At 38.2% G+C, this 23119-nt stretch overlaps 1 protein-coding gene across 1 annotated transcript; it reads left to right on the forward strand.

The window, feature by feature from the left end:
- Positions 1–1738: 1738 nt before the first annotated feature.
- LOC311614280 (utrophin-like) lies at positions 1739–22039 on the forward strand (the record flags this gene model as incomplete). The annotated part of the gene is made up of 5 exons (XM_084868970.1): positions 1739–1752; positions 3941–4058; positions 10539–10744; positions 12310–12464; positions 21877–22039. Exons 1-5 carry the CDS (start codon positions 1747–1749, stop codon positions 22037–22039), a joined length of 648 nt encoding a protein of 215 aa, XP_084725096.1. The 5' UTR covers positions 1739–1746.
- Positions 22040–23119: the final 1080 nt, after the last annotated feature.

Here is a 23119-nt window from a genome sequence, read left to right on the forward strand (position 1 = left end):
ATCAACCTTCCATCATTAAAACAGAAGACAAGCACAAACAACTGAGAGAGAATAATATATATCCAAGTTTTGAAGAACACAAGAATCTCTAACTGAAAGTTCTGGAAAAACAATCTCCCAGGACAGATTTATGGATCTGATCACCCAAATTTGATAACATCTATATGTTAAAAACAAAACACACATTAAAAATCCTAAAGTAGAAACAGTGTTTTCACCAATATGGCAAGATTCACCGTTCCTATAAAAAAATGAGTTCTTGCAAATAGAAAAGGAAGCAGATAAAGACCACAGTTATAAATTATACTATATTTGGTATACAAACAAAAAAAGTTTGCTCTCACTGATAATAAAAAACAAGTAAATGAGCACAGTGGTGAGCACTGTGTGTTCATCCATTGAGACAGAGTATCATTGGTGTATATCCTGGATGCGGAGTCTACATGTTGCTGTTGCAAATCTAAGTTTTTAACTTTTAAGGAAAATTAGCACTGCTATTTTATTTTGCTAATAAATATTAAATACATTACTTTTATTTTCATGTTTTCTGATCTAGTCATTCTGCTTTAGAAAATTGATACCAAAGTGTTCATCAGAAATAAGTTAAGTACTCTATACAAATGGAAGGAGCCAACTAAGTATCTAGCTATAGGGAAAGAGTTAAGTAACAGGTAGTGAATATATATACATATTAGAGGTCTGGTGCATGAAATTTGTGCGTGGTGGGAGAGTGTCCCTCAGCCCTGCCTGCACCCTTTCCAATCCGGGACCCCTCAGGGGATGTCCCTGTGGGATTGGACCTAAACCTACGGTCAGACATTTCTCTCACAATCCGGGACTGCTGGCTCGTAACCGCTCACCTGCCTGCCTGCTTGATCACCCCTAACTGCCTCTGCCTGCCTGCCTGATTGCCCCAACCACTCTCTCTTCCCTGACAGCCTGATTGCCCCTAACCACTCTCCCTTCCCTGCCAGCCTGATTGACCCTAAGCACCTCTGCCTCATTGCAGCCACCTTGGCTTTGTCCAGAAGGATGTCTAGAAGACACCCAGTCTAATTAGTATATTACCCATTTATTAGTATAGATATTCTTACTTAGGTATTCACAATGATGTGGATGAAGAATTGGTAATGTTCATATTATAAAGTTAAGTGCTTTACAAGCTCTCTAGAAAACAGAAAACTATGAATAAGTTGGCTTCATAATTAAGGCAAACCGCTTGACAAAATAAAATAGCAGAGCTAATTTTCTCACAGTTGGTGTATTTCTTACTATATCTTCTTTTGGTGTCAGTGTTAGTTACTTTTGAGTTATTGCTGCCCTAGAATATTGTATAACTGGGTGTTTAATTGGCTTTACAGCTACCAAAGATACTGTTGGAAATACCATTGCCACTTCCATATGAAGAAATAAAAAACTCTCACCATTTTTTAACCTAATCTAAATTTTATATAAGCACACAGATGCATGTTAACATTGCCCCACTACAGTCAGAATATCCTGTTGACTGTGTACTTTGCTACATTTTTTATTTCAGCTCACCCTGCTCCCCTAAAGGTGGTGCTAGCATCCTCTGCTTCAGAGCCTCCTGCTCAGGCTCCTCCTACTTCGGAAATTTCAGTACCTGATGATCTGGATAAAATGACAACAGAACTAGCTGACTGGCTGATAGTGATCAACCAGATGCTGGAGTCCAACATTGTCACTGTTGGGGATGTGGGAGAGATCAATAAGACGATTTCCAGAATGAAAGTAGGTTCACAGGGTAGAGGTTTGTCATGGCAACACCTCCGCACACGGGTAGACATGATCTGTCTGGCTCCCTTTTGTTTGTCCTGAACTCTGGGAGATTGAGCTTTAAGAACTTCTTTATCTGCCAAACAGCCATCCCAGACTAGCTGGTAAGAGTCCAGATTTTCTTGCATTTGTGCTGTTTTGGTAAGATCACCTTTACCACGTGAGTTGTAGACTCAGTGTATATTTTCACATCTGAAACTGAGATTGTAAATCTAGTCCCATCAGTACAATGTAAACTAGTGTTACAGTTAATGCCTAGTATGATGTATGATAATTTCCTGAAGTGCCTTTTCAACTTCTGCTTTATAATGAGATAATTTGTTTAATTGCTGACATTAGAAGTGAGAATACCTGACCATCATTTTATATATATATATATATATATATATATATATATATATATATATATATATATAATGCCATGTTAATTTGGCATAATATATATATATATATTATGCCATGTTAATGTTATATATATATATAACATTTTATATATATATATATATATATATATATATATATATATATATATATTATGCCATGTTAATTTGTAAGGTTTTATTTTTCCATATTCAATGTGTGCTGCCTTCTGGGCTTGTGTGCTGTATAGAGAATGGAGATAAGGCACAGAATATACTAAATACAAATTGACAAATTTGGAATGAATCATTAAGTAATGACAGTGATTGCTAACTGTTATTAAGTGCTTAATGTGTGTTGGGCACTTTTGTAAGTAATCTACATGTTTACTTCCTTAACTACCTTTTGAGATAGTTACCACATGTATCCCAGATTACATATATGCCCGGCTATGATGGAGGCACTTAATGTGTGCAAGTAGATGGTCTCTGCACAGAACAGAGTGTAATAACAGGCATAGGCAGGTGCATATGACGGGATAGGGGAGCCTGGGTGAAGGAGAGAGTTACTGCCACAGCGATGGAAGGCAGACAATGTAGGATTTTCACATGTAGGAACAAGTAAATGGCATCGCTGGTCTGGGGAGCAGAGAGAATAAAGACATGAGGTGGGGGAGCATGGAGGGTGAGGGATATGGGGATCATCATTTGTGCGGCAAAGAAATGCAGTAGGAAGTGAGATAGCAAGGGCGGCTTGAGTTCACGCTGATGGAGCTTGCAGGCCACGCAGAGCCCTTTGGACTTTTCATCTGCAAGCCATGGGCACGTGTTTTTACTCCTTTTCTTTTTTACATTGTGGCTGGAGACTGATGATAACAATGATCTCTCAAGCAGGAACAATGGGAATAGTGCAAGAGATGCTTAATACAAAGAAAACAGCCTTTCTGGGCTGCTAAGACCATGCTGTCACAATTAGCAGAGATTCGGAATAGTAGACGTGAAATGTAGATAAGGGTTTGATTGATTCAGTTTCGAGTGTGTTGTGTTGAGAGGTTCTTAGGCCATTTAGAAAGAAATGATCAGCATTCATTGCAATGTCTCTCTGGGCCCCGGATTGGAAGTTGTGAATAATCCATTTAGAAATAACATTTGACACTGCAGGAGTAATTGGAGTCTGCGAAATTAGTGAATTCCGAAAGAGGAAGCGCTGGGAGAGAATCTTTGCCATGCCATTTGCACCTATTGGAAATAGTCTTTAGGGCTATTAGTTCCATAGTTGAAACACACAATTTCCTGACATTAACTTTTCTCCCATCGTTATCAAGAGATACGTGTATAGCAACAGTTTTCCGTGTCTAAAATTATTTAATTTACAATTATTCAATTAGCATTTTTCTAATACTTCACTGCCATCCCTGAAGGTGACAGTGGTTTGTGTTCATACCCAATGCAGGCCTGATAGGCATCCCTGCTAATCTTTTCAGAGAAGTTCTTAGTTTCTGAAGGGACTTCTTCATTTAATCTCCTCAGAACTGATACAGCTTAGCTGTCAGTATCTTACCATTTCTTCTTTTGAAAACAAAAACACAGACAGGTGAAGTAATCTAGATGGTAAGTGGTAGAGCTGAGATTTGAACCTAGGACTGACTGTGCCACAATCGCAGATGCCTCACTGTCCTGTTCAGGAGACAGACAACTTTGATGTCAGTCCACCAGTTTTACTCCTTAGTGTTCTTGGCGAGCAGCCTATTAACAGATCTTAAAAATCATTTCTACTTAAACAGATCACAAAGGCGGACATGGAACAGCGCCATCCTCACCTTGACCATGCTTTTACACTGGCTCAGAATTTGAAAAATAAAGCTTCCAGTTCAGATGTGAGAACAGCAATCACAGAAAAATGTAAGTCCAAAAATTATATGTCATCATCTACTTTCACTTACACACATATACACCTTTTCAAAGATTATTCCACCAGAAATTAATATTATTTAATACTCTTTATCTATGAATAAATACAGTTTTCACTTGGTTTTTTAAATCTTTTGTGTACAGTCAGAATTCCCTTTTGAACTCATCAAAGTATTAATATTATTACATTTAAGTAGTTACTGATTCATTGGATTATTTGCTCTTAAGGTAAGAAAAGAAAAATTAGAGAAACCCACAGGAATGCAAACCCATTCTTTCATTGTAATTCATTCACTAAAATGAAATCTTAGCATGTCGTTTAACTCATCTTCTCAAAATTCAGTCCAAAGATATTTATTGAGCAACTACCCTGTACCTCTGTAGCTGGCAGTAATCTGGGAACACCTTAGCTAAAGACAAAATAAAGCAAAATAAATAATAAGCAAATAAAGCAATCACAGCCACGATTTTTTGCTTCGAGTTTAATATCTGGCTTAAAAGCACCTGTATGTCATATCAAACAAAGTCCAAATTCTCAAGAATGGGAAGGAAAAAACAATCTAATAATAAAAGGAGGGAGAAAGAAGTAAAATGGCGAATTCAGGAAAAATAACCCTATTTTGTGAGACACTAAAAGTGTTCTGCTAACTCCTGTGTTATAATAAACCTTGTTATCACATTTATTTTGAAATCAAAACATACTTTAGGGACTTTTAAGGGCGGTCACTGTCTGCTTTTATCACCCTCTCTTCCATTTCAGCTCTCAGCCTCATCTGTATTGCTCCGTACTGTATATGTCCTTTAAAACTTCCGGACAGTTCTCAGTTCTCATTCTCCTTACCTTTATTCGCATATTTTTTTTTCCCCTCACCCTTTTCTCCCCAGGTGAAATTCCCCTCAGCTAATAAAATGTCACCCACTCAATAAAGTCTTTCCCACCCTGTTCTGGTCCCTCATGTTTTCTATCTTTAGTCCCTGCCATGATCTTTGCTCCCAGAACTTCATTGTGAATCTCACAGTCACTGAAATTTCCTCCACAGATTTCGAATAGTCCCCTTTCTAGGGCCTCCCACCATGCTTCATGCAAGCTGTGGACTTAATCTGTGGCAGAATATAAACTGGAATGTATTTTATTACCTTGTTTACTATTTCTCAAGTGGAGAAATTTGACTGTTTCTCCTATAAAAAAGGTGCTTGGGTTTCAAAATAAATGTGTGGCAGCAAGGTTGTTGCAAGAGATGTATGTTCCCTCCCCCCATTTTCCCGACCACCTTTGTATTTGTCCAGTTTCTTTCCTTCTCCCAAATATCTTCCCATTCCAATTTACCTCTCTCTTTGTTTTCTCTCCATTTTCTTATATAGAGACTGCACAGTCTTTGTCACGATTTATTATATGAAAAACCATCCTCAGCTTCTACTATCAATAGTAGTAGAAGTTTTTTGCTCTTTTTGCTCTTAATCACAAATAGTAGGATAATATGCTTCTTTTTATGATACACCAGTGATACTTGCAGACACTTGATGTTTTTAGTTTTATTTATTCAATTTTCAGGGTTCTAGTTGAATTGGTCATAGACAAGTAGAACATTATGATAGATTTGTCTTCTCAAGATACAATCTTAAGCAATTTATTTAAGCTTTTATTCAGACAGTATAAAACCAATCATCTCATTGACACAATTTTTTTTTTTTAGAATTAGCCGAAACCAGTTTGGCTCAGTGGTAGAGCATCGGTCTGCCGACTGAAAGGTCCTGGGTTCGATTCCAGTCAAGGGCATGTACATTGGTTGTGGGCACATCCCCGGTGAGGGGTGTGCAGGAGGCAGCTAGTCGATGTTTCTCTCTCATCGACGTTTCTAGCTCTCTATCTCTCTCCCTTCCTCTCTGTAGAATTAATATATGTGAGTATAATTTTCAGGTTTCTGAACAATATTGGAGTGATAACTTTAATGTTTTATGATAGCCTGTATTGTCCCAAGAATTTTACCAGAAGAAATGTTATATTGTAATTAAGTTCTTCTTGGCCTGCTACATACCTATAGCCCTTCAATTTTCCATCACATTCACAATATCTTCTAGAAGTTTGTTTTTAACTTTCTACCTGTTATTCCATGGGTTGTTGAAGATATTGAAAGCTATTGCTTATGGGTACTTCAGTTCAAGATCATGAACTGCCCTTGAACTTATTAATTAGAAGTTTATTTCCTTAGATCTTTCTTTCTTAATTTCATCTTAAAAATGAGAAGAGGAAAGAAGGGAGGTGAGGAGAGAAAGAGACTGTGGGTGTTTTTTATTATTATTATTATTATTATTATTATCATAATGAAGGGCTGCTGGGTACATAAAACTTGAATTTACTTTTATTTTTAGTGTCTCTTGAACATAGAAAAATATTTCCTTTTAGAGGGATTTTATGCTATAGTAAGACAAAGGTGAAAGTATTCTTAAGGAGTTTTCTTTTCAAATCAAGACTACCTTAGAGCATCTCCTTTGAGGATGACAAGTGATTCTGTCTGCGTCTGTCATACACACACACACACACACACACACACACACACACACATATATATATATACATGTATGTATGTATGTATGTATGTATATATATATGTATATGTATATGTATATATATTATTATTGATTTTTTTCAGAGAGGAAGAGAAAGAGGGATAGAGAGTTATAAACATCAATGAGAGAGAAATTTAGATCACTGCTTCTTGCACCCCCGCCCCTACTGGGGATGCGCCCGCAACCAAGGTACATGCCGTTGACTGGAATTGAACCCTGAACCTTTCAATCTGCAGATCGATGCTCTATCTACTGAGCCAACCCGGTTTTGGCTGTCTGTGTCTGCTTAAAGTACTATTAATACCTTTCTTAAACCAGGTCTTATAAATATAAAATAAAATAGAAAATTATTTTTCTTAGAACTTTTTGCTTTACCAGTTCACAGTAGTAGATATTTTTTATTGGTAGGCATTTTAGTGCATTTAGAATATATATTAACCAAAGAACTTGCATGACTTGTATGCATATATGCATAACCCATGGCCACAGGCAATAGTGTGGTGAAGGCCTGGGATGGGGCAGAAGCCTGGTGGAATGGGGTTATAGGGGGGGAAATGGGAGACATCTTTAATACGCTCAACAATAAAGATAAATTAAAATATAAAACACTGCTCATATCAAAAAAGAAAATAAACAAAAGAGGCCAGCAGAGATTGCCCTAGCGGGAAGGAAACAAAAGCTCTGGCTGTGCTGAGCCCCAGTTCCGAAAGCTCTGAACCCCAGTTCTAGGGCAGTCCCAGGGGACCCAACCTCAAACAGAGGGAGACGAGGCTATGAGGAGCAATCCCAGGGGAGCGGCGAAAGGCAGAGTCGCCGGTGTCGTGCACATTGCGCGCAGAGGATGGTTTGTTGAATCTGATGCTAGACTGCCCTAGCGGGAATGAGACAAAAGCTCCAGTCTGGGAAGAACGCGATGAGGAACGGGAGCTGCTGCCGGGCACCAGCAAGCTGGGCACCAGCAAGGAGCCAAGAGACAGGGCCCCTGGGGGGGGGAGTTGCCACTGGGCCCTCGACCGCTGATCACGGGCCATGGAGCTGAGGCCGGGAGCTGCTTCCTGGGCAGCGCCGACCCCAGCAGCAGGCCAAAGCCGCACAGGAGGCCGCGGAGAACAAAGGGGCGCAGCAGGCCAGACTGCTGACCTTCCAGGACGAGGAGGAAGAAACCGAAGAAGTTTTCAATGTGAATAAATCTAGTTATAGCAAAAGATAGTAAAGTTACTTAAGAAAGAATACGAAGAAGATCTTGAAAAATCGAAGATTAAGACAGAAATCAACTCAGCAGCCAACATTGCAACATAAATGCATTTTTTTAAAAGATGACAATGTGGAGCAGCTGCGGGCAGGCCCAGAGTGGCCATGCCAAGGGCAGTGGCAGCCGGACCCGGAGCAGCAGAAGCCAGGCCCCAGAGCAGCAGCAGCCAGAACCAGAGCTGCAGCAGCCAGGCCCGGAGCAGCCAGGCCTGGGGCAGTGCAGACAGGCCTGTGGTGGACCCGACCAAGCCCAGGGCAGCCAGGACCAGAGCAGCCAGACCTGCAGCAGCTGGGCCCAGAGAAGCAGCAGACAAGCCCGAACCACCAGGCCTGGCGCAGCCAGGCCCAGAGCAGCCGGGCACAGAGCAGCCGGGCCCAGAGCAGCCGGATCAGGAGCAGCCAGGCCATTAGCAGCAGCAGCCAAGCCCGGAGCAGCCAGGCTGGGAGCGGCCATGACCGTAGCGGCCAGGCCCGGAGCAGCTGGGCCCAGAGCAGCCAGGCCGGGAGCAGCCAGGCCTAGAGCGGCAACAGCTGGGCCGGGAGCAGCCGGCCCCGGAGCAGCAGCTGCCAGGACTACAGCAGCCAGGCCGGGAGTGGCCAGGCCAGGAGCAGTCGGGTCGGGAGCAGCCGGGCAGGGAACAGACATGTCGGGAGCAGCCAGGCCCGGAGCAGCAGCATCCAGGCCTGGAGAGGCAGCAGCCAGACCTGGAGCAGCTGGTTGTGGAGCGGACAAGAGCAACAAAGGCCAGGCCCAAAGCAGCTGGGCCCGGAACAGCTCTCTCCTCGCCTGCCGGTGCCCCAGGGCTGCTTCTCAGACATGGCTGGAAAATTTGGGGGAACTTCAGGATCTGCTGTATCAAGTGATGAAGGCTTAGATTTGGATGTGTTGAGTTATTATAGAACTGGGTTGTTGATCTGTGAGTGCCTTCTGTGGGGTCTGGATGAGGTTGGTTGATCTATTTGGAAGTCTCTTTTGCGTGAAGTGTATCCTTGGACATGAAAAATTTAAAGTTCTGAAAGTTTAAGGTCTCTTGCTAAAAAGAGGTTTTAAAGCTAACACCTTCATTTCAATGGAGAAAGGGGAGGACAAGCCCTTCCCACCCAGAACAGGTAATCCAATTCCAGCCAGCAGCAATCTTTAAAAAATGTGTCCATTTACATTTGAGTGGCTAGGCCTTTTGATAGCCAGGGGCAAGTTAACATGTAAACAAGTTTGCTTTTCAGTTCCCAGGGCAGAAAAAATAAGGTTTAAAATGATTAGATTTTAAAATTTTTTTCTTAAAAATATAAAAGTTTATTAATTAAAAAAAAAACAAGGAAATTAAAAAAACCTGATGAACAATATTAACTGTTGATTATAGTAGAATCAGAAATATGGGAGGGGAGTGGGCTGACAACTCTGGGGTGGGGGGAAGGGGGAGTGGTGGTTGCAGGAAGAGACTGAACATAAACAGTGCACCTGTGGTTGAGAACAATGGGGGGGGGGTGCAGAAAGGGCAGAGGGTGGGGTGGGAACCTGGTGGAGGGGGGAAGAAATGAGTAATCTTTGTAATAATATGAACAATATTGATTTAAAAAAAAAAAGAGGACAGAAAGAAGGCCAAGAGTCACATGAAAACATGTTCAAAGTCACTAATTATCTGAGAGATGCAAATCAAAACAACAATGACATATTATCTCACACCTGTCAGAATGGCCAACATCAACAAGTCAACAAAGACAAGTGTTGGTGAGGTTGCGGAGAAAAAGGAACCCTCATGTACTGCTGGTGGGAATGCAGACTAGTGCAACCACTGTGGAGAACAGTGTGGAGTTTCCTCAAAAAACTGAAAATGGAACTCCCATTTGACCCAGTAATCCCACTCCTAGGAATATATCCCAAGAAACTAGAAACACCAATCAGAAAGGATATATGCACCCCTATGTTCATAGCACCACAATCTTCAATAGCTAGAATTTGGAAACAGCCTAGGTGCCCATCAGCAGATGATTGGATCCAAAAACCATGGTACATCTACACAATGGAATACTATGCTGCCATAAGAAAGAGGGAATTCTCATCATTTGCAGCAACCTGGATGGAATTGGAGAACATCATGCTGAGTGAAATGAGCCAGTCAATGAAGGAGAAACACCACATCACCATACTCATTTATGGATAATAAAGAGCATTATAGACTGATGAACCAAAAGATAGATATAGAGACAGTAAAACAACAAGCAGACTGTTGAATTTATAGCGGGGAGGGTAGGGAGATCTGGAGGAGATAATAGATCAACCGAAGGACTTGTATGCATGCATATAAATACAAGAAATGGACACAAAATTCTGGGGAGGGAGGGTATATATGGGAGGGGGGGCAATGTTAAAATATGTTCACAGACAATAATTTAATTTAAAAAATTGTAAAAAAACAAATGGAGGTCAGCAATTGGAACAGTAAATAATAAAATTTAGTGGAGTTTAATAGAAGAATTTTTCTTTAAAAAAGGTTTCTGAAATATATCAACTGTATAGTGTGACTATGTGTCGACTTGCCTCTTTTCTCTTTTCTTTTGCTAGCTTCATTTGTAATAAGTTTGGTTTCAGGCACTTTCCCCCTTTCCTGAGAGTCACTTTTAGGAATTCTTTTTTTGTATTGCTTCCTTTAGTGGAGGAGGTGAGGAACCATTGGAACAGCACTCAGCAGAGCGTGGAGTTGCGGCTGAAGCAGCTGGAGGACATGGTGATTGACAGCCTACAGTGGGATGATCACAAGAAAGAGACTGAAGAACTTATGAAAAAATATGAGGCTCGACTCTATAGTCTTCAACAAGCCCGAAGGGATCCACTTATCAAACAAATTGCTGAAAATCAAGTAAGACTCAATAGATACCTTTTGGCGATATTGATTTGTTGGATGTGTGGGGGTTTTTTGGTTCTGTAGTTTTAAGGGTTCTTGTGATGCTTTCCCAAGTTCTTAGAATATGCAGTGAAATTAATATAAAGCATTTGACCAGGAAGAATTCTGAAAAATTCCTGGAGCCATAACAAATCGAAATGTACATGTATCTTAGATTTACAGCTCACTGACTCCTTAATTGGAACACATCCACAAACCAGCCACTAAAAAGAGAACATTTTCAGGATACAAAGAACCTTCTTTTGTTCCCTTCATGTCTACCCTGAAGGTTATTTCTATTTAGGAAATTTCTTGGGACTTTCCTTTGAGGGCTACTGTAGGGAACAAATCAGGTAATAAGTAAGTTTAGTTTCTTTTAATACCTTTTTAACAAACTGGTTTATCAATGTCATCAGAGCATCGACCTTCTGTGATCAGTTTGGTTAATAGAGTTGATGACATTGAACATGTATGGCACTATTTTAAATTTCTCCATAATCACAGAAAATATTCTTGAATTACTGTTTATGGCTGTCGGTTTATATTTTAGTGTAACATTTATTTCCCTTCAGATAGCCTAATATAAAAGTGTACATTTGTGAAGAATATAATAATGGAAGCTAAGTCTCAATGATGAAAGTATATTTTCATTCTTCACACACATGGACTTTTCTGTGGTTACAATATAAAAAAAAAAAAAGTGTCCTGATTTCCTGGATTACTCCCTATGTTTATGATATCTCCCAAGTGTTTTTGCCAAGTGGATCAAAAGTTATATCAGCAGAGCCTCTGACACTTCAGTAAAGGAATACAATTCAATGTGGTATCAATGCTTTAATCATCAGATGTAGCATATTCTTTTCTAATTCGCAGTATGGTCATTTTCTCCTGAAACTTCAGGGTTAACTTTTTTTTTTGTCAATAGCTACAAAGAACTGTAGGAACTTCCATTTGTCCTTTAGATTTCATGAGGTGTATCTTGGTCCCAGGCGCTCTCAGAGATTGAAAAGGAACTGATACACCAATGGACATAGCCTCGGTGTAGCTATTCCAGCAATTCCCAGTGAACCTTGCATGGCTGCTTGATCCACTCAAGCAGTTACCTATACACGGTGATCGAGAGGGGCAGGAGACCGAAGACTTCTATATTGTTGGCCCTTTCCATAGCTCTAAGTACATAGACGGGAACTCTATAATCAATTCATTCCTATACAGTGCATGTTCCTATAAGGATCAGATGTATAGCAGAAGGAATGAAAAAAGACATTGTTTTCAGGAAGTAAAATATCTAAAAGAGGAAAAGACAAGCATTTGTTTAATGTCATCTGCTATGGATCTGATGACTTCCTTGGTTGTTTTTCTTTTCACGTCTGTAATTATTTTGATTTCAACTTACATGCAAGAGTTTGTCCAATAATTTGTTTTCTACTTTTGATATCTGTGTCTAAAACATGTTAAAACCTACTGGGAGGACCAAAGTTTTGGCAATACTGGTTACTGAGTGACCAAGTCTAACAATGGCGCCTGAAATTGCATCTTAGCTACTGCTTCAAGAACTGGGTCCTGGAGACGGGATCGTGATGGCGTTCGATAACATCCTTCAGAAGCTGCTGAGGGAATACGGGAGCGATGACATGAGGAACGTGAAGAAAGCGACAGAATACCTAAAAACATCCTGGATCAATCTCAAACAAAGGTAAACGCTAAGGCCCTGCCAGGTAACCGTGTGTTGTCAGGTTGACAATTTGGTGGCTTTGGCTTTCTCATGGAAACATGCCAGAAACTGAGACTACTGGAAGTACATTTTACTGTGATTAAAAAATTTTTATGCTATTCTGAGTGTTATCATACAGAGTGTATATTTATACAATATCTACTTGATTTTATACAATGGAGATTTTCCTTAAATATGTCTAAACTTTGCCAGTGATTATTTATGTGTTCTGATTTTTCTTTTTTCTTATTTGGTCTCCTGGTGCTACCTAGAGTAAATCTTGTAGCTCCGTGATGCTAAGGAACACTCAGGTATGGGCAGCTGCATTAGGGTGATGGTAATCCTAAGGGTCATTAAAATAGTGGAATGTTTGGTCAGATTGCCTCAGTTGAGGCTGAGAACACATGGATCCAACTCTAGACTCCCAAACTATTCTCTGTGTAGTCAGGACTTACTTGATGTATATATTCTTTTTTATTACTCTGTCTAGTCAGTTTATTTAAACAGTCTTAAAATAGCATATGTGTTCATAAGAGAGAGATTTTCCTGTCACTTGAAGACCTAGGACTTGAGGACCTATAAAGAGGGATTAGCATCTATTTAAGATTGCATATTTATATTCACCATCAGTCAAGATGTGTTTACCTTCAGCACCTGCAGGGAGCACCTTGCCTAAGGTAATTCGGTTTCACACACATCTGTACATATGCAAATACAGCTGCCTGAAAGCTTCAAAGATATCCTAACACATTTGTTTTTCTGTGAATAAAATGGATAATATTAGAACACTTTTCGATATATATTACTGGTAACAAAGTATGGTCAAGCATTTAATAACAGTTTGACATGAAGGTGTTTTATACAATTTCAGAATGCCATTTTTAGTTATAATTTCTAAAGTGGAATTTTGGAAAACTCAGAGAGAATTATGAGGGCATTATATGAGCATGAAAACCCTAGGATTCTGGAGGCAATAAGACTGGGGTTGCAAATACAAAACTTCATAAGTGGTTAAAGCAGAACATAGCTATAATATTGATCTTTTTAGTGTTTTATACAACTGTTTTGTTGTAACAAGGTATTTGAGTATAGAAAGTATTCGAATCCAAGGCTGGGAAGCAGGTGAATTAAAAAAACAGACTTAAGAAAGCTGGTAAAGTGAATTAGTGACAGAGTGTGGAGAGCACCGTGTCCCAGGAGAAGCAATGTAGATGTGTTCTGAGGGCAACTGAACACTACGGGAGGTTTTTAGGACGTAAGTGCTGAGAGGAAGTAGCTGACATTCCAGAATGTCATATAAATGGGATCATGGTATGCAGCTTTTGTGTCTAGCTTCTTTCACTTAGCACAGTGGTTCGCAAACTCATTAGTCAATAGAGCCAAACATCAACAGTACAATTGAAATGTCTTTTGAGAGCCAAATTTTTCAAACTTCTTCTAATACCACTTCTTCAAAATAGACTCGCCCAGGCCATGGTATTTTGTGGAAGAGCCACACTCAAGGGGCCAAAGAGCCGCATGTGGCTCATGAGCTGCGGTTTGCCAACCACTAACTTAGCAGAACTCACCGGGGATTTCACCCATGTTGTTTCATCTATGAGTAGTTTATTTCCATTACTCAGTATTCCATCATATGCATGTACCCACGATTCAGCATTTAGCACAGGATGACTTTTGGGTTATTATCAGTTTTTGAGCGTTATGAATGAAGCTGCTATAAACAGTTGCATTTGGGTTTTGTGTGGACACAAAATTTCCATTTTTCTCTGGTAAAATGATTGCTGGATTGTATCTTAAGTGCACAGTTAATGTTAAAAATTGCCAAACTGTTTTTTAAAGTGGCTGTACCATTTTCCACCCCTGCTTACATTGTGTGAGAGTTGCAGTTACTCTACATTTTCACCAGCATTTGATGTAGTGTAGTTGTTTTAAAATCCATTCTAATAAGTAGTGATATCCCATTGTGGTCTGAATTTATGTTTCTCTGATGATTAATGATGCTTAATATCTTTTTATATGCTTATTTACCATCCATATATCTTCTGTTATGATCTGCCTGCTTAAATCTTTTACCTATTTTTTTAAAAGAATGTGTTTATTGATGTATAAAAGATAACTGTTCATTATAAATTTAGAGAATGAGGAAAAGTACAAGTAAGCAAGTAAACCACCTTAAATTGAATATTAAAATAACCATTTTAATACTGTGTTAACATGCAACTAAGAAGGACAGGTGGGTGGATGATGATGAATGGATGGATGTGTGTATGTACAATTAGAAAACATACATAAATGAGTTGTCATATGTTGCTAAATTTTTTTGCAGGGACACACTGACTCCATCTTCTGCTTTTTGAAAAAAATTGTGTTTCTTGTTAAAAGTATTACATACATCCCCAAACTCCCATTGACCCCTTCTAGCTTGCCCCCGCCCTCTGTTCTAGGCCCTCACCATCCTATTATCTGTGTCCATGGATTATGCATATATGCATACAAGTTGTTTGGTTGATTTCTTATCACCAACTCACCCTCTCCAACATCCCCTCTGAGATTCTACCTTTTTCCATGCTTTTATGTCTCTAGATCCATTTTGCTCATTAGTTTATTTTGTTCATTAGATTCTACATATGAGTGAGATTTGTCTTTTTTTTTATTGGCTTATTTTGCTTGACATATTATTCTCCAGGTCCCTCCATGTTATCTCAAAGGGTAAGATAACATTTTTAACTGCTGCATAGTATTTCATTGTGTAGATATACCACCATTTTCTAATCCCCTCATCTACTGATGGGCACTTGAGCTGTTTCCAAATCTTAGCTATTGTAAATTGCTATGAACATAGGGGTACATGCCCTTTCTGGTTGGTATTTCTAGTTTATTAGGATATATTCCTAAAAGTAAGAATCACTGGGTCAAATGGCAGATCCATATTTAATTTTTTGAGAAAACTCCATACTGTTTTCCATAATGGTTGTACCAGTCTGCATTCCCACCAGCAGTATACTAGGGTTTCCTTTTCTCAACATCCTCTCTAGAACTTGTCATTGGTTGATTGATTTATGGTAGCCTTTCTGACAGGTGTGAGGTGATACCTCATTGTCATTTTAATTTGCATCTGTCTGATCAGTGACTGAGCATTTTTTCATGTTTCTTGATCATCTGTATGTCGGCTTTGGAGAAGTGTCTATATATCTCTTTTGCCCATTTTTAAATTGGGTTGTTTGTCTTCCTTTTGTTAAGTTGTATGAGTTCCTTATATATTTTGAATATTAACCTTTTATGAGATTTATCATTGCCAGATATGTTCTCCCACACAGTCAGCTCCCTTTTCATTTTAATGATGGGTTCTTTTGCTGAGCAGAAGCTCTTTATTTTGATTTTTGTCCCATTTGTTTATTTTCTCCTTAGTTTCCTTTGCCCTAGGAGATATATCTACAAAAATATGGTTACAACAAATGTCTCAGATTTTGCTGCCTATGGTTTCTTTCAGGATTTTTATGGTTTTACAACTTCCATTTAAATTTTTTTATCCATTTTGAGTTTATTCTTGCATATGGTGGAAGTTGGTGGTCTAGTTTTTCTTTTTTTTTTTCCTTTCTTTTTTTTTTTTTTTTTTTTTGCATGCATTGGTCCAATTTTCCCAATACCACTCATTGAAGAGACTGTCTTATTCCATTGCATGCTCTTGCCTTTTGTCAAATATTAATTAATCATAATGGCTTGAGTCAGTTTCTGAGCTCTCTGTTCTGTTCCATTGATCCATATGCCAGTTCTTGTGCCAGTACCAGGCTGTTTTGAATACAGTGGCTTTGTAGTATAATTGATATCTGGTATTGTATCCCTGCAACTTTGCTCTTCTTTCTAAAGATTCCTATAGCTATTCAGGATCTTTTATTATTATTATTATTCCATATACATTTTTGGAATATTTATTCTAGATCTGTGAACTATGCTATTGGTATTTTAATAGGGTTTGCATTGAATATGTAGATTGATTTAGTTAGTGTGGACATTTTAATGATGGCAATTCTACCAATCCATGAATGTGGTATATTCTTCCACTTGTTTATATCATTCTCTATCTCTCCTTTTAATGTCCTGTAGTTGTCTGAGTAGGAGTCTTTAACCTTATTTAAGTTTATTCCTAAGTATCTTAATTATTTTGTTGCAATGGTAAATGGGATTAATTGTTTGTTTCTGTTTCTGAGAATTCATTATTGGTGTATAAAAAATCATCAATTTTTAGGTGTTAATTTTGTATCCTGCTACATTGCTGAATTCCTATATTAAATCTAGTAGATTTCTGGTGGAGTCTTTAGAGTTTCTATGTACAACATTATGTCATCTTTGGTATACTTTCTCCTTTCCAATTTGGATGTCTTGAATTTTTTCTTCTTGTCTGATCACTGTGGTTAAGACTTCCAGTACTATGTTAAATAAGAGTGGCAAAAGTGTACATACCTGTCTTATTCCTGTTCTTAAGGGAAATGCTTGTAGTTTTTTCCCACTGAGTATAATGTTGGCCATAAGTTTGTCATATATGCCCTATATTATGTTGGGATATGATCACTCTATTCTCACTTTGCTGAAAGTTTTTATCAAAAATGGGTTGTTGGATTTTGTCAAGTGCTTTTTCTGTATCGATTAATGTTATCATTTGATTGTCTTTCAATTTGTTTATGTGATATGTCATGTTTATTGATTTGCAAATATTGAACCAGCCTTGCATTCCTGGAATAAATTACACTTGGTCATGATTTATAATCTTTTTAATATATTATGGATCCAGTTTGCTAATATTAGGTTGAGAATTTTAGCATCTATGATCATCATTACATTGGCCTGTAATTCTCTTTCTTTGTAGTGTCTTTATCTGGTTTTGGAATTGGATAATGCTGGCCTCATCAAAAGAGCTTGAAAATATTCCTTCTTTTGGATTTTTTGGAATAGTTTGAGGGAATTTAAGTGTTAGTTCTTCTTTGAATAATTGATAAAACTCCCCTTTGAAGCCATCCATACCTGGGCTTTTGTTTTCTTGGAGTTTTTTTGATTACTGCTATTTCATCTATTACTAGTCTATTCAGGTATTCTGATTCTTCCTGATTCAGTTTTGGGAGGTTGTATTTTTCTAGGAATATGTCCATTTCATCCACATTGTCCAGTTTGTTGGCATATAAACTGAGTGGCCAGATTATTATGATCTCAGAATGTATAATCTGGCCACTACTTGTGCACTTGAGAAGAATGTATATTATGCTTCATTGGGCTGAAATGTTCTATAAATGTCAGTTAAATCAGTCTGATCCAGTGTGCCCTTTAGAGTCACCCTTTCCTTGTTAAATTTTTTTTGGAAGATCTATCCAGTGAAGTCAGCAGGTTGTCAAAGTCCCCTACTATGACTATATTGTTGTTGATCTCCCCCTTAAAGTCCTTTAGAAGATTTTTAATAAATATATTTTTGTGCTCTTTTTATTGCTGCACATATGTTTACCAGGGCTATATATGTTGAATCAATCCCTTTAATATTATGTGGTGACCTTTGTCATCTCTTGTGATGGCCTTCGTTTTGAAGTCTATTTTGTCACATATGAGTATTGCTACCCCAGATTTGTTTTTCTATTTCCATTTGCATGGACAATATTCTTCCACACCCAGACTTTCATCCTGTGTGTCTTATTCTGAGGAGGGTCTCCTGGAGACAACATAAAAGTGGGTCATGTTTTTGTATCAATTCAGCTACCCTATGCATTTTGACTGGAGTTTTTAATCCACTTACATTTAAGGTTTTTATTGTTTATTGCCATTTTAATTCTGTGTACTTACATTTTTATCTTTCTCTATATTTTCTTTTCATTATACCAGTACCTTTAGCATTTTTTGCAGTGCTTATTTGGTGGTGACAATCTCCTTTTCCTTTTCCTTTTGTCCTAGGAAGCCCTTTATCTTACCATCTATTTTGAATGATAGTCTTGCTGGATATAGTAATATTAGTTTTAGATCCTGGTTTTTCATTACCTTGAAAGGCCATTCCCTCTGGCTCGTAGAGTTTCTGATGAGAAATCAGCTTACAGGCTTATGGGAGCTCCTATGTAGGTAACAAATTGCTTTACTTCTGCTGCCTTTGAGATTCTCTCTTTGTCTTTAATTTTTGACATTTTAATTATGATGTATGTGGGCATGGGCCTGTTTGGGTTCTTCTTGCTTGGGACTCTCTGTGATTTCTGAACTTGTGTGACCTTTTCTTTCACCAAGTTAGGGAAGTTTTCTGCCATTATTTCTTCAAACATGTTCTCTATTCCTTGTTCACTTTCTTCTCCTTCTGTCCAACTATTATGCAAATCTTGTTATCTTTCAGGCTGTTCTACTGCCCCCTTAACACATTGCGATGGATCACAACAATTCTCACTTTATATTACACAGTGTTCTGCAAAGTATCATATTTTAAAAAGATATTAGCTTGTAAGAACATGTAATAAATAACTTCAAAATGTAATGGGTATTTAATTTTAAAGTGTGCCTTTAACAATTAGGTAAAACATTTTTTTTGTACTCATTCAATTGAAACTTATCTGGCCACTGGATAAAGTTAACAAAAAAAAAAAAAAAAACAAACAAACAAAAAAAAACTATTGGTCCCCAATGTGTTCAGCTGTCCTTTTGTTTTTAATTATTTTTGCTTTTGGTTCTCTGATTGAGTGATTTTATTTTTTACCCTATCTACTTATTCACTGATCAAATCTGCAGCTTCCCCTACTCTGTTGTGTAATCCTCAAATGTGTTCTTTATTAGTGCTATGCCATTCATTATTTCCAACTGTTCTTTTATAGTTCCTCTATGTTTTCTCATGCTGTTGAGCTTCTCTGACATCATTATTCTAAACTCTACATATGACAAATTTCTTATCTCCATTTTGTTTATCTCTTCTTCTGGAGAATTCTTCTGTTCTTTTATTTGTTTTGTTTTGTTTTTCTCCCCATTTTGGCTGTCTGTTTGCATTTCTATGTATTAGGCAGATCTCCTCTTACTCCCAATCTCTAGTGCAGGACAATGTCAAATAATATTTCTGACTGGCCCTGAGTCTCCTAATTGGAGCTATTAGTAATCCACAATTTGTGCTCCCTTTGTTGGGTCTAGGTGCCTTTGGGAAGGACCAAGTTGTTCACCGAGGTCTGCTTTTCTAGGCTCAGCTCCAGGTGGCAGACTCCAATCCTCTTGAAATCTTCCTTTACCTATAGTCTGAGTGTTATCAGCTTTGATTTGCATCAGCTATTGACCACAGGGTTGGGTGAGAGATCTTCCAGGAGGGTGTGGCAATTGCCTTTTTCCCAGGCAACAGCCACCTGAATAGCAAGGTCTGCCAGAGAAAGATGTCCTCACAGGATGAGGGAATGACTCAGCCTAGGAAACCTGGGTGCCTGCCCTCTGAGCTCCAAACTCAGAGCCCCCAATCCTGGAATTTCCTCACTGAGTTCCAGTTCACTCTGCCTTCCTTCTGTCAGAGCCCAAGGTGAGTGGCTGCACACAAAATTGTGTGTATTGGCCCTTTTAGAGGGTGCCTGCATTTCCAGTAGTCTCTGCCTGACTGACAGCAGCCCTCCTTCTTTTCTCAGCCAGATGTTATGTGGGCACTGTTCTGAGTTCTGGTGCTCTGGGTGGGGAGTCCAGCTTGCGGTTTTGATCCCATAGTCTTCAGTGGGAAATCCCCACAGCTGAGATATCCCTCTGGCACTTCGGCTGCTGACTGTGGAAGCCAGGCCAGCCCTTTTGTGCCTCTGCACTTCCTAGCAGTCTCTATGCAGTCTCCAGTTTCCAATTCGGTTATTTCTCAGCTAGTCCTCAGTTGAGTTTTCAAAGTGGTTTTTCTGTACTATAGTTGTGTTTCCTGGGAGAGTGTCAGTGTAGCTCCCACTTACTCCACTGCCATTTTTAATCTCTTCTCTAGCTGTGGCTTAAGATAGTTTGGCAAAGTCTGTCACAGGTGCTAATTTAAAAAAAAAAGATATATTTTATATACCATTCAATTCACCATTTAAAGCAGGGTGGGGAACATCTGGCCCATGGGCCTTGTAAGGCCCACAGAATCTTTTGGTCTAGCCCTGCCAAGGAATTAGGGCTGAGTTAATTAAATGTTTGACCAAATATAGCAGGCTAAATTTTAGTTGATAATTTTGTGTGGCGTGTGAATGATGTTATAAATATCCAAATGACCCTTGGCAGAAAAATGTTCCCCACCCCTGGTAAAGTATACAATTAAGTGGACTTTAGTATATTTACCATGTTGTAAAGACATCACCATACTCTTAATTTTTGTACATTTTATCACCACTAAATTAAACCTACCAGTTATCAGCAGTCAGTCTGCACTGCTTCCACCTCCCGTCCAAGTCAACGGATAATTGGCTTTCTCTCCCTATGGATTTATCTTTCTGGCAATATTTCATATAAATGAAATTGCACAATATGGGGCATTTTGTATCTGTCTTCTTTCACTTGGCATAATGTTTTCAAGGTTCATCCATGTTGTAGCATTTATTGATACTTCATTTCTTTTTATGGCTGAATAATATTTTCTGTATTAATATGTTTTGTTTATCAATTCCCCCCTCAACTGATAGATATTTGGGTTGATTGTACCATTTGGCTATTATAAATAATGCTGTTACAAATATTTGCATACAAGTTTTGAGTGGACATATGTTTTTAGATCTCTTGAGATTAAATATTGATACCTGGAAGTAAAATTATTTGTATCCACTTAAAAATTAGATTGTTTGTTTTCTTATTATGGAGCTTTGATGTCTATAAAGTTTTAAAGATTAATATTATGTATCTCTTAAATCATGAAACTCTAGAATAGTTCTTTGTAGATTAAATGAATGGCATATAAAAGCTTGATATCCAATGTCTTTCAAGAATAATATTAAATCAACTTAAAGAGCCAATTTGTATTGATAATATAACACTGGTTCTAAGTTATTTTTATTTTATCTTAAGTTTCTTCAGATGCTATTTCTTGTAGAATTCATTTAGTCACCCATTGTGTACATATTTATTGGTATTGCCTTTTGTGTCATGCATTATACTAAGGTATTAAAATAAATCATATGGGGGATAACATATAATTATGAGCTATAAAAATATAGTCATAATTATTTTGTAATATGGATGTGATTTTTGTCGAGTTATGCCTCTCTCCCTCTTCTTCTTCTCACAATTCACATTATCCCCCGGTATGGATTAGTCAAGACACATATGAATAAATCCCCCAATTCCATTAGGTGCTTGTAGAAATTGAGGTCCTTTGAGGTTATCTGCTGATTTTTTTCTTTAGTGTGTCATGATGGGGCGTGTTACACTGTAAGTAATGGAGACTTGCCCATCTTATTCCTTGTAGCATTGCTGACAGACAGAATTCCATGGAGGCTGAACTGAGGGGCAGTGCAGGCCTCTCGCATGGACCTGGAGAATTTCCTAAAGTGGCTACAACAAGCAGAAACCTAACTGATGTGCTTACTGATGTGTCTCAGCGGGACCATGCTCCTGACAAAATCTTCTGAGGAGGCTAGTGAACTGTTTGAAGAAAATAGAGCCAAACTACATTTATTAAGACCTGTTGCCTCTGTGATATTTTGCTGTATCTAAATATTGAGTGGCACTTTAGCCTTATGGAAATTTTGGTAAACTTAAAAGAAGAGTTTAGAATAAACTTTCAGAGGTTACTTAAGAACTGTGCTTCTCTTTATAGCTAATTATTATTGTTTTTCCGATTTGAAAAATTAAAGCACATCATCAACACTATTTGACTTACTCTCATCATATCGTATCCCCCATATTCGTGAGTCTTCCTCTATTATAGTGTCACTTAAATTTCACTTAGTTTTATTTGGACAGATAGATTGACTACACTTGTAAGAGGCAACTTGTTTCACAGTTGCAAATTTCAAATATCACATCATCCAAAACGTAAGTCACTGATTGAGTGCCAGTATTTTTTATTTATTTTTATTTTTTTATTTTTTTAATATATTTTATTGATTTTTTTGCCCCCCTCCCTCATATACATACCCTCCCTCCCCAGAGTTTTATGTCCATTGGTTGTACTTATACGCATGTATGCAAGTCCTTCGGTTGATCTATTATCTCCCCCAGATCGCTATTATATTTTTATTATAGTTTTGCTTCTTTAAACTATGTTCACACTATCTAACTACTTTCGTTAAAAATTGGATCGATTTTGAAATAGGATGAATTAAAATTCTAAGCAAGGTTACAGGCAGAACTTCCTTTTTTATTTTTATTAAAGAGCAAGCCCTATATGCATTTAGTGGTTATCTTGATGCTGGCCTTGAAAAACAATGCTGTTCTATCTAATTAAAAAAAATGCACCTGTCATGGTATTGAGACTGTGGGCATATCTGGTCTCTGGCCTGCAAGGCCAGAAAGTTAAGTTTATCTTCATCATTCTTCAAACAGGGTAAAGCAAACTAGAAAGCAACATTTTATCTAGGAAGGACAGCAGAAAATTCCAAACAACAGTTTGTTGCAGAATGGGGGTTTTCCTTCTCAGAACCTTTAAAAAGAACTACCTGGGAGAATCCAAGATGGCTGCTCGGGTAGGCACCTAGCCGCAGCCGCAA

Source organism: Pipistrellus hanaki (assembly GCF_964339955.1).
Source record: "Pipistrellus hanaki genome assembly, chromosome: 20".
In the NCBI taxonomy this organism is placed as follows: domain Eukaryota; kingdom Metazoa; phylum Chordata; class Mammalia; order Chiroptera; family Vespertilionidae; genus Pipistrellus; species Pipistrellus hanaki.